The sequence below is a fragment of the Mandrillus leucophaeus genome, unplaced genomic scaffold (assembly GCF_000951045.1).
Source record: "Mandrillus leucophaeus isolate KB7577 unplaced genomic scaffold, Mleu.le_1.0 Scaffold1358, whole genome shotgun sequence".
Lineage (NCBI taxonomy): Eukaryota > Metazoa > Chordata > Mammalia > Primates > Cercopithecidae > Mandrillus > Mandrillus leucophaeus.
Genome location: NW_012101319.1, coordinates 388,134 through 400,685, shown reverse-complemented (window position 1 = coordinate 400,685; position 12,552 = coordinate 388,134). Strand labels below are relative to the sequence as shown.

At 42.9% G+C, this 12,552-nt stretch overlaps 1 protein-coding gene across 1 annotated transcript in view; it reads left to right on the top strand.

Annotated features, from left to right (window-relative positions):
* The window catches only part of LOC105534491 (alpha-(1,3)-fucosyltransferase 10-like), a gene marked incomplete at its 5' end in the record, with an annotated part of 86,068 nt that overhangs the window by 46,907 nt on the left and 26,609 nt on the right, over positions 1 to 12,552 (top strand). The window contains 2 exons of the mRNA XM_011973217.1: positions 5,527 to 5,564; positions 10,394 to 11,229. Of these exons, the coding sequence (XP_011828607.1) occupies positions 5,527 to 5,564; positions 10,394 to 11,229 (874 nt within the window). The remainder of the gene's footprint in view (positions 1 to 5,526; positions 5,565 to 10,393; positions 11,230 to 12,552) is intronic.

The following is a 12,552-nucleotide window of genomic DNA, read 5'->3' as shown; positions in this document are numbered from 1 at the left end:
CTTTTAGTAATATTAAGAAAGCATCAACATTAAAACTTGGAGATGGGTGTCAGTAGCTTGGAGGCAAATCTCAGAGATGACAGTAGAGCGTTCTTTTAAGCAATGCTGTATTGCTTATGGTCTTAATGTTACCGAGCAAAATATTGTATAGAAATACACAGACATCAGAGATCAAAAAGTGATTCAAAAGAGTTAGACTCTGAAGAAGTTTTGATACTTAAACCAATTTGACTTATATTTTTTCTAAGTATTCACAAGAGTGATAAATAATAAAAATGTATATTTAAGTAAGTTTAAAAGAGCTCTTTCACTAACTATAAATACAAATTCTAGGTATAAGAAAGCATTATATCATAGTTTAATTGAATATACTTTCCCTCCCTCCCTTCCTTTCTTCCTTTATCCCGCATTCCTTCCTTCATCCATCTATCTACTCCTGCATTTATTTTATATTTTATTTTATTTTTATTTAAGACAGAGTTTCACTTTGTCACCCAGGCTGGAGTGCAGTGGAGTGATCTTGCCTCACTGCAACCTCTGCCTCCTGGGTTCAAGTGATTCTCGTGCCTCAGCTTCCCGAGTAGCTGGGATTACAGGCGTGCACCACCACTCCCAGTGAAGTTTTTCTATTTTTAGTAGAGACAGGGTTTCACCATCTTGGCCAGGCTGGTCTTGAACTCCAGGCCTCAGGTGATCTGCCTGCCTCGGCCTCCCAATGTGCTGGGATTACAGGCATGATCCACCACACCTGGTCCCCCCACCCCTACCACCACCTTTTTTTCTTTTTTAATGAACTTAACAAAAGGAACTTTAACAAAGGGAAGGGACCTAGATGGCTGGGGTATGGGGAAGAAGACCTACTTTTCCCATATAATCTTTTGTTCGCTTCACTTTCATTTTTATCACAGCTATATATGCTCCACATTTCAATAGCGAATAGGTATCTTCTCAGATTACTGCTTTTAGGCTGGGTGCAGTGACTCAGGCCTGTAATCCCAGCATTTTGGGAGGCCGAGATGGGCAGATCACCTGATGTCAGGAGTTCAAGACCAGCCTGACGAACAAGGTGAAACCCCGTCTCTACAAAAAATACAAAAATTAACCAGGCATGGTGGTGCGTGCCTGTAGTCCCAGCTACTGGGGAGGCTGAGGTGAAAGGAGTTCTTGAACCCCGTAGGGGAGGTTGCAGTGAGCCGAGATTGTGCTGCTACATTCCAGCCTGGGTGATAGAGTGAGACTCCCCCTCTCAAAAAAAAAAAAAAAAAAAAGAACTACTACTTTCAATAGTTTTTTCTGACTCTTGGTTGTTATCATCAGATCTCTTAATAACATGATGATGTTAGTATTTCATGATTTTTCGCTATTAAGCATTATCATTGACTCCCTGTCTTGGAAGATGAGGAATCATTCTTTTACCCTCTCGTGTTCAACACATACACACTCATCCTTCCTATATCCCCCGTCCACTTATAGTTGTATTATCATGTTTGATGGATCAATATTCCCTCTTTACATTATTATGACTATGCAAATAATATTCATAGGTGAACCAGAGAGCACACGGATTACTTTTCTTGTCTGCCCTGAGTTAATAATTGGGTAATTGGGTCTTCATTTTCTTAATTGCTGGGTTTTCTATGTACTTATCAGTAATTCAACCCCAAACTCTTTGACCAGTCAGAAATAATTACTCCTTTCTCCCACCATGGCCATTTGCATTTTTGTTAGTCTAGATTGAATATCGGCTAATGGTTTAACATATACATTCATAATCATAATATCCCTTGGGGCTTATTTTGTTCATCTTTGAAGTCCCAGAAATCTCAGCTCAATACTTTTCAAATAATAGGACTCAGTAAAACCTTACTTTTTAGAAATGTCTATGCTTCTCTGAGTTAGTAATGTCTTCTGTCTCCAGATATATTGACTGCAATAGAAAGCATTTTAGGAGGTCGAGGTGGGAGGCATCACTTGAGCTCAGGAGGTTGAGAGCAGCCTGGGGAACATAGTGAGGATGCTGTCCCAATCAATCAATCAATCAATCAATCAGTCAATCCAGTTTTAGTAACTAACCGACAAACCAGAGTGTGATACATCTGTATGTGGCCTTTAATAATTAAGAATTAAGAGGTAGCAATAAACCCTCTACAGAGTTATGTAGCCTCATCATGCAAGTTTCATGTCAGAGTTCTGCAGAACATTCTGGGACTCTGAACTGGCTTTGCCAGCCCCTTAAGGCCATCTCAGCCCCTGTTTCCTTGAGTGAAGAAGGGTGGTGCCTTAAACTGTTATTCCTCTTCTCTTTTCAGTGATAAGATCAGCTGTAGCATCAAGGAGTAGCGGCAGTGGTGACATGAGCTGGGCAGACAGTGGTGACAGCGATAGTGGCAGTGACAATAACCTGGGAGTGCTGGCTAGGGAGTTCTTGCCCGGTTAGCTCACTCCCATCAGTGGAACCTCAGAGACCCACGGGCCTACACTCTGGACAATTCTCTTCCCAAAACCTCTTCTCTTCCAAACACCTAATTCTCACTTTTTCTTATTATTGAAAGAAACTGAATTTTGTTTTGTGCTTGGATATTGACGTCGTCAGAATGCTTTACTTTACTTTAAGCTTATTCTAGGGACTTCTAATAGGGAAGTAGTACTACTCATAGTTATCTCAAACACTAGAAGTTGTCTGAGTTTTGTGAAACAAACGATTTAACCCAAAGCAGGAAATGAGAAAAAACTCAGGTCACTGCAAGTTTAGTTACAGCTGAGGTGATTAACAATGGTTGTAATTTATGAACTATTGCTATTCATACAATAGTCATATTTTGCCAATTGTTTCATGAGCTTTAACGTCTTTTGGCCATAGTTTTTCCTTCAGATGGGTAAAAGGCTCTGTAGTAAAATCTTTTAGCAAAAAGAAAGTCTTTATCTCTGTTTAATTAAGTGTCAAGAACACAGTGAAGAGGATTTGTCATTTGTGATACAATTAGAATGTAGTCAAACAGTGTTACTGGAGGCCTTCACCCCAACCTAATTATTCTTTGTAGTTACCTGGGTCTCAGTATTCTGTATGTTTTGATTCTTAGCCCAGAGAAGGAATTTATAGCACAGTACCTGAATGGGGAATGTGTTTTTGGTTTCAAGTATTTTGATGGTTTCTTTCTTAAAAGGAACCTCATCTGCTGATTTTATATTTTTCCTTCTTAAATACAAGGCTTGCATTTTTCTTTTACATTATCACCAGATGGATGAAGAGAAGGGAAAATAGAAGCCTAGGATGGTGGTAACAAGGGGATAGCACCAAGAAACATGGTATTTTTAGAAAAATCTAGGAGCAAGACAGCAAGAGAAAACTTGCAGTGGAACTTGGAATAATCAGTTGTGATCAGATGGAAGTTCCAAGCTTTTGAAATGGACCTCTGTATTAGTCATATTCTGATAGGAAAACAAATTATTCTAGGTATTTTAAACAGTGGAAATGTATTACAAGAATTGGTTACAAAGGGGCTGAAGGGCTGGTGGAGCAAAAGACAGGAAGATAAGGTTATACAGAATGAATAACTGCAGGAAATCCCTGCTACGCTTGGACTGGAGAGGCACAGGAAAAGTAGCATTGCCCAGAGTGTGGGCCAGTGGGTCTCTGAGACTCTACTGTTGGGGGTGAGTTAACCGGGCAAGAATTCTCTAGCCAGCACTCCCAGGTTATTGTCACTGCTACTATCACTATCACCACTCTCTGCTTAGCTCATGTCACCACTGCCACTACTCCTTGATGCTACAGCTGATCTTATCACAGTCAGGTGTGCTAATGGTTGCTCTGCTACATGAGCATTGGAAGAGGTTCCTTCTCTCTTCCTTCTGAGACAGGATAGTTCCCAGGACCCCCTTGCGGGCCTTGCAACAGGGGTGGCTTGTTTACTTGGCCACCATGCTCAAACCCCTTGCAGGAAAGGGAGCACGCAGGTGAGTGGGTGCAGGAGCTGGGGCAAGTGCTTTTGGGCGCCAGCAGGAACAAACTGTGTACCAGCCCACAGCAGTGTCTAGGGATTGCCTGCGACCTCTGGAGCCCCAGAGGGCATGTGTTACAATCAGTGCTGTTTTAGCACGTGCCATCCATGGATGGCTAAGTGTTAAACAGCTCAGCGGAGAGTCAGTGTGACAGCCTCTTGCACCTAAGCCTAGTTCCTTTTCCAGTGCCCAAGAGGAATGAGGTCACACGGACTTGAAGGATGGTAAATGTGGAGGTTTTATTGAGTGGTGGAAGTGGCTCTCAGTGGGATGGGGAGCTGGAAAGGGGATGGAGTGGGAAGATAATCTTCCCCTGGAGTTTGGCCAGGGATGGCGAAACTCCTCTCTGACTGTCCCAGGCCAAACTGCTCTCCGACCATCCCTGGCCAAACTCCTCTCTGACTATAATCTCTGATGTCCAGTTGTCTCATCTACTCGATGTTCAGATGCTCCTTCTCATCTCTCCTTTTCTGCCACACCGCTCTGCTTCTCTGCCAGCGGAGCTTGGGGTTTTTATGGGCACAGGATAGGGGGTGGGGCAGGTCAAAAGGCAACATTCGGGTGGGAAAGCGGGGATGTAAATTTCTCATTTAGGGCCAAGGGTTCAGGCTTGAGGGTAGAACCCTCGCCAGGGACCCTGCCCTCTTCTACCCAGTATTTCCCTGCCTCCTGTTTGTATCATTCCCACCTTCAGTCTTCCTACAGTGCTCCTACTTGTAACACCTAATTGCAAGCCAGTTGTCCAAGGAACCTGAGGAGTAAAGTTTGCAGGGTTTCAGCCCCATACAATAAGGAGCATAGCACAGAAGGTTGGACATGGAGCTGAGCAACTGAGAAGCCAATGACTCATGCAGCTTCCTCTTAGCAAAAAGTACTAAGCTGACTCTGTGCTCTTTATGAACCCGGGTTTGGCTGACAGTACTGTAATCTTGGGCAAAAGACTATTGTACAATAGGGCTAGTGTTTTAAATCCCAAAGGCAGGTGTGTCAGGGGCATTGGTGTATCTGGAAGAAATTTTTCTCCACTGGAAAGGAGGTCTCTGTTTTAAATTCTGTGCTTTAGAGATGAGTTTATTTGAAGCATTGGCACATTGACCCATTATGCTGGAGATGCTTTTTTTTTTAATTTTTAAGAACAAAACCTTTCATGTATATCATGTTTTGTTTCTTATAGGAATTTGGCATTGGTATATTTGAAATCATTCCAGAAAAAATATGAACGTGAAAAACAACTTTATCTGCTGGCTTACAGTGTTGGTTCAGCATGTGAAAGATTAAGGGGTTACTCAGATCTGGGGCAGTGTTGCTAAGTGGCAGGTCCTTATGTGATCTGGAGTCAGTCTGGACATTGTGGGTAAAGAGGGGCAAGACTTGGAACAGGATATGAGTGAACTTCCACTCTTACTCCAAAGAGGAAGAGGAAATGAGTGGTTCACTTGTGCGGGTCCTGAGTGGATTGCTAGGTGAGGGTCAGTTAGCAAGTAAGGGAGAGTCCTTTCTTTCCCCTTTTTTACCTCATTCCAGGTCCCAAGAAGAATCACAACCTTTGGCAGAAAATGATGGTAATTTTTATTTTATTTTATTTGTATTTTTTCAAGACAAGATCTTGCTCTGTCACCCAGGCTGGAGTACAGTGGCATAATCACGCAAAACTCCTGTGCCTGATCCCCCCAGTTGACTGTGGACCCACTTTTGTTTTAATCATATCCTCTTTAATCTCTCATCTCATACCTTGAATCCCTGCAGCCTCAACCTCTTAGGCTCAAGCGATCCTCCTACCTCAGCCTCCTGAATATCTGGGACTATAGGTGTGCACCATCACATCCAGCTAATTTTTTAAAAACATTTCTTGTGGACAGGGACTCACTGTGTTGCCCAGGTTGGCCTTGAACTCCTGGGCTCAAGCAATCCTTCTGCCTCAGTCTCCCAAAAGGACACAACAGTTTTATGGTAGAGATTATTTTTAAAAACAGATTACCTTTGGATGGCATTCTGCAGGAGCACTTGTCTTTTCCAAATTAAGGCAGGCTGGGCTTTCCACATCATTAGTGTGCTAAAGCTGGCTAACATTTCTGTGGGTGTAATTGCAAGTACTAAGAATGAGTTACTCATTCCATGGAATCAAGATTGCAGCAGGGCCCATCATCCCTCCGGTCCTTTCCTATTTGCTGGTCTGATGTTCTTGTCCCCACCCGGGGTTTTCAGTATAGATGAGTGATTCATGCTTCGTTAGTAAAGTGAGGTTAATAATGTATGTTGCCTTCTGTTTTCACCAGTTTGTGTGGGAGTAATGAAAGAAGAGGCCATGCCCTTGCAGAAGGAGAGGGGCACATAAACACATCCCGTAAAGTATGTCGCTCTCAGGCTCTTCTCTATTTCAGATCCAGTCTCCATAGTCAGCAATCTGGCACCCTTTGCCAGCATTCATTTTATTCCATTTGTATTCCAAGTTGCAGTTCCCTTTACAGTGCACATTAGTGCTAAAGATCTATTTAGCTGTTGTTTAAAGGAACGAATACATTTGTCAGAATTCAGTAAACACAAAATAACCCAGAGGAGTGAAAGTTTGAACCTGAAGTTGTTAAATTTAAGAGCAGTGAGCATGACTAGAAAACTAGTGAGCCAGTTGCACATACGTTAGTCACACTTTTATGGATATACCATAGGTTAATTGATTTTCATTTCTCTATAGACTCCAGTTCCAACTCTTGTTATAGTAGGCATTGTGCTGGAGTTGGGGAGAGCTAAATAACTCAGTTTTTTTCTGAGCCACATCCAATACCTTTTAGAAATTGGTCAATATTGACACTTACATTCTAGGCCATGATATCCCCAGTGAAGTAGTTTAGGTTGGTCATGGTTCTTTTTTTTGCTTCGTTTGGTTTTCAAGACAGAGTCTCGCTCTGTCGCCCAGGCTGGTGTGCAGTGGTGCAATCTCGGGTCACTGCAACCTCTGCCTCCCAAGTTCAAGCGATTCTCCTTCCTCAGCTTCCTGAGCAACTGGGATTACAGGCATGTGCCACCATACCCAGCTAATTTTTGAATTTTTAGTAGAAACAGGGTTTCACCATGTTGGCCAGGCCGGTCTTGAACTCCTGACCTCAGGTGATCGATCCTCCTCAGCCCCCCAAAGTGCTGGGATTACAGGTGTGAGCTACCATGCCTGGCCAGCTTGGTCATGGTTCTAATTTCAGTATTCTTCAGCACTTACCTTCTGAAACTCTAGGCTTAGGAGAGAAGCTTGCAGGGCAAAATGACTTTTTTTGAGACAGAGTCTTGCTCTGTTGCCCAGGCTGAAGTACAGTGGCGTGATCTCAGCTCACTGTAACCTCTGCCTCCCCAGTTCATGCAATTCTTCTGCCTCAGCCTCCCGAGTAGATGGGATTACTACCACCATGTGCCACCATGCCTGGCTAAGTTTTGTATTTTTAGTAGAGATGGGATTTTACCATGTTGGCCAGGCTGGTCTTGAACTCCTGACCTCAAGTAATCTGCCTGCCTCCGCCTCCCAAAGTGCTGGAATCATAGGTGTGAGCCATTGTGCCTTGCCAAAATGACCTATTTTTAATCTTCTCCAGAGAAGTTTAGTTTGAAAGAATCTGACAATCTTACAGAAAACCTATTATAGCATGATTGCGCAGATGCACACGCATGTGTGGTTGTGTTTTGTGTGGATGTATCTCAGGGAAGTTACCAGGAAATGCTTTTATAGATAGCAAACATGGGAAATATTTCTGGAACGCTAGGTCCTTTTAACTTTCCTGTCTATTAAGAAGCGTCTCCCACTATTAAAGGCAGCTGCGCCTCTGCAGACTAAACATAATTCAGATGAATGCAGGAGACCTTCTCATTTTCATTTTTAAAATGGCCTGTTACTTCTTCATGCATGTGTGTGAATAGATTCCGCAGGCATTTTTGGCCACTGTAGATTGTATGAAAGAGGGATTTTCTACCCTTTTTTCCCACATGGAGATTCTCATATCAGCAGAGCTATGAGTGAGCCTGTAAGCCTGCATCTCCTAGTTGTCATGAGTGACAGGTTTGGAGTCCTGTTCCTATTATCAATACAACCTGAGCGGACCTACATAGTGGCCACAAGAGTCTAGACACAACTGCCTTCAGCTCTTCCTCCTCTTTCTTGATGTAGACCAGCAGAGATGGGACTTGAGCCCTGTCCATTCTCTGAAGCACCCGAGGCAGGCTTTGTGTCTTTCTGCTTCCCAGCTCTGCATCTGGGATCTTCGCTGAGGTGCACCCATGCTGAGCCAGGTTAAGAATCTTCCATGTGCCACCTAGCAGGTAGCAGCAGTGACTGGTGTTTGGGTCACTCACTCAAAACCCCTGTGCCTGATCCCCCCAGTTAACTGTGGACCCACTTTTGTTTTAATCATATCCTCTTTAATCTCTCATCTCATACATTGAATCCCTGCTTCTGATTCCTGTGGATCGGACTCTAGTACTTTCTCTCCCAGGTAATGGCCTTGATTCTCTGCTAGGCCTTAGGCGGCAACTTTGTGTTCTAACTCAATTTTATAGGTTCTGGTTCCTATCATTGGCCACTCGACCAGCTTAGACCCTTTTTGAGCAGCAACTGTTATACTTCAATGCAGTCAGTTGCCTTTCTTCTCACATTCTCTTTCATATCCTCATGTTTCTCTATCTTAATGATTATTAACCTTTGCCAGCCATCCAACTCTATATGCCATTAGATTGCAAGTATATGGGTGAGTATTCTTTTTGAAGCCTAAGGTCAAATATAGCAAATGCCAATAAACAAAGACGAACCCATTTTTACATGTTAGTACTTCATTGCCAATGATTGAGAATAAAAGCCTGTTATCAAAACAGAGGCACTTTCTTCAGCAATTTCTCTGTGCTTAGTATATATCCTGTGACATAATCTTATCTGATCTTTGTTTAAAAGCCTTTCTTGATTAATTGATTTCTCATTGACGTAGTGTTGGCACCGAAGAGTTTATCTATTTGTGGGAGTGTACACTAGCATTAAATAATTAATTTTTATGAGCTCTGCCAGAAAATGTTGATAAAGTTTTGTTTTGGCGTAAATACATATTCGGTATTTTCTTTTCCGGTGGATATTGGAAGATAGATTTTTTTCCCCCATTTCCTTATATTTATTTTTTAAAAACTCAAGGGTCTACAAAATTATCTACATCAAGAATACTTCAGACATTGTATATTACCTATTGTATTATTGTCTTAGTTCTTCTTTCTCAGTTATTGAAGTAAGTTCTCCCTGATTGGATCTCTACCCATGCAGTCAGGAAACAATCGCTTACCACATCCATCACTTCTGTCTGCACATCATCATGTTTCAGAGGTTTTTCAATTAATCCTGTGGATGCTAGGGTCACTCATAATTGTAATCCTGTTAGGCCTTCTTTATTTCTTGATGCGCTTGTTAATTCCTGTCCATCCTGCAGTGGTCTGTAACATAGTACTATTATCAGCTCTTTCGTCTTTAAAAGCCTCTTGTCTACGATTTTGACTAAGATTGATTAACTGCACTTTGCTGAAATCGATCATTTTGGATTAAAAAAAGATATCCTCTATATTTCTTCTGGCTACTTTTGCACGGTTTTACTTTTTTTTTTTTTTTTTTGGCGATTAATCAACCTGCCGACCTGGTTGCTTTCCTTTTATGGCTTCCTTTCTCTTGCTCTTTTCTTTTTAAAGAACTCTCTTTATCTCTTTATTTCTCCTGTTTTCTTGTAGGCAACACTTTCAGGAAGACAAGCCCATTGCAGGAGGCAGTGGAATAAACTCTCCTTTAGAACCTGGCCAGACACGACTCCCGTTTCCTTTTTCATCAAATGAGAAATGATAGTCCCCCTCTTTGGTGATCCTCTACCTGAGTAGTTTCTGGGGTGAAAGCCTTGTGACTGCCAGGCACTTTGCAGTGATACTGTAACATGCTTCGTGTGTGTGTGTGTATGTATATGTACACACACACACACACACATACACACACATATGTATTTTGAGAAGGAGTCTTGCTCTGTCACCCAGGCTGGAGTGCAGTGGCTCAATCTTTGGCTCAATCTTTGCCTCTCAGGTTCAAGTGATTCTCATGCCTCAGCCTCCCAGGTAGCTGGGATTACAGGCAATGTGTCACCACACCCAGCTAATTTTTGTATTTTTAGTATTTTTACCATGTTAGCAAGGCCGATCTCGAACTCTTGATCTCAAGGGCTCCACCTGCCTTGGCCTCCCAAAGTGCTGGGATTACAGGCATGAGCCACACCGCACCTGGCCACATGCTTCTTAGTCATAGCCTCAGACTCCTCTGTATTCTAATCTTACCAGGTAGACCCAAACTTAGCAACCTTCTTTTGGAAATACTAATTAATATCTCATTTTCTTCTCCTAGGTACTGACTTTAACATAGACAGCTTACCTCTGCCTCGGAAAGCCCATCATGACTGGGCTCTTTTTCACGAAGAGTCCCCGAAAAACAATTATAAGCTCTTTCATAAACCGGTGATCACCTTGTTCAACTACACTGCCACGTTCAGCAGGCATTCCCACTTGCCACTAACTACCCAATACTTGGAGAGCATTGAAGTCCTGAAGTCACTCCGATACCTAGTTCCTTTGCAGTCCAAAAACAAGCTTAGAAAAAGACTGGCTCCGCTGGTCTATGTACAGTCAGACTGTGACCCACCGTCAGACAGGGACAGCTATGTTCGCGAGCTCATGGCTTACATCGAGGTTGATTCCTATGGTGAATGTTTACGCAACAAAGACCTCCCTCAGCAGCTGAAAAATCCAGCCTCTATGGATGCCGATGGCTTTTATAGGATCATTGCACAGTATAAGTTTATCCTAGCTTTTGAGAATGCAGTTTGTGATGACTACATCACTGAGAAGTTCTGGAGGCCACTGAAACTGGGGGTGGTCCCTGTATATTACGGATCCCCCAGCATCACAGACTGGCTTCCAAGTAACAAAAGTGCTATTCTTGTATCAGAATTTTCTCACCCCAGGGAACTGGCAACTTACATCAGACGACTGGATTCTGATGACGGATTGTATGAGGCCTATGTAGAATGGAAGCTGAAGGGTGAGATCTCAAACCAGCGACTTCTGACAGCTCTCAGGGAACGGAAATGGGGAGTGCAGGACGTCAACCAGGACAATTACATCGATGCATTTGAGTGTATGGTGTGCACCAAGGTGTGGGATAATATCAGGCTTCAGGAAAAGGTAAGCAAATCAAAGGTGGGCATAGAGCCAGCAGGCTGGCCGTCTTGATGTTCTCTGCTCTCCTGCGTTTCCTTCTGTTGTTGCTACCTCATCAGTGTTCTTCATTCCTATCAGAGAGACCAGGCTCTGCAGGAAGGGTGAATATTCCATTACTACCTTTTGGGACTGTCGTGAAGTTTACAAGCCCCAGACAGGCCTTCATTCCTGAAAGCCTTCATTCTCCTTTATTGTTTTTTCTGGAGGACCCCGTGCTGCAGGTGCTGGGCAGTGACACAGAAAGCTGCAGAAAAGGGGACAAAGTCCCAAACATAAAAAATTAAGAGTTCTTGCCAGGCATGGTGGCTCACACCTGTAATTGGAGCACTTTGGGAGGTTGAGGCGGGTGGATCACTTGAGCCCAGGAGTTCGAGACCAGCCTGGGCAACATGGCAAAACCCCATCTCTATTAAAAATACAAGAATTAGCCGGGTGTGGTGGCATGCACTTATAATTCCAGCTACTCGAGAGGCTGAAGTGAGAGAATTGCTGGAATCCAGGACACAGAGGTTGCAGTGAGCCGAGATCACACCACTGTACTACAGCCTGGGTGACAGAGCAAGACTCTGTCTCAAAAAAAAAAAAAAAAAAAGTTCTGCTTATGCACACAGTCAATCCTTTAGCCTCTCCATCAGTGCCGTGGCGAAGGAGTACGATAATTTCTGCCAGACCTCTCACACTGACGCTCTGCAGCCTCCACTTTCAAACTCATTTTCATTTCGCTTGCTGCTCTGATATTTACTCTTTCTCTTTCTGGCACACACATGCTTATTAATATAGAGAGAAACTACTCAAATAAAGATGAGGATAATCCTTATAAAAACTTTCTTAAATTGTTACGAACTTCTTAGTAATGTCTTCAAATTTCTAGATTGTGCTTGGTGTTTGTTTGCTTACTTTATTTATTTATAATGGGAATGAACCTACTTTATGTGTAACTGAATTTGTTCAAAGGAAATTTGTTGAAAGAAAAAGAAAGATTACTTCCAGCTTCTCCTGAAATGTTTACAGAGTAAGGTGGCCCACACATAGCACTTACCTGTCACCCATCATTGCTGTGCCAGACTCTCATAGATGTGTAAGGTTTTATCTAAAATTTTTCCTCTTCTTCTTTTTTTTTTTTTTGAGATGGAATCTCACTCTGTTGCCCAGGCTGGAGTGCAGTGGCACGATCTCAGCTCATTGCAACCTCCACCTCCCAGGTTCAAGCAATTCTCGTGCCTCAGCCTCCCGAGGAGCTGGGACTATAGGCATGAGTCACCACACCTGACTAATGTATTTTTAGTA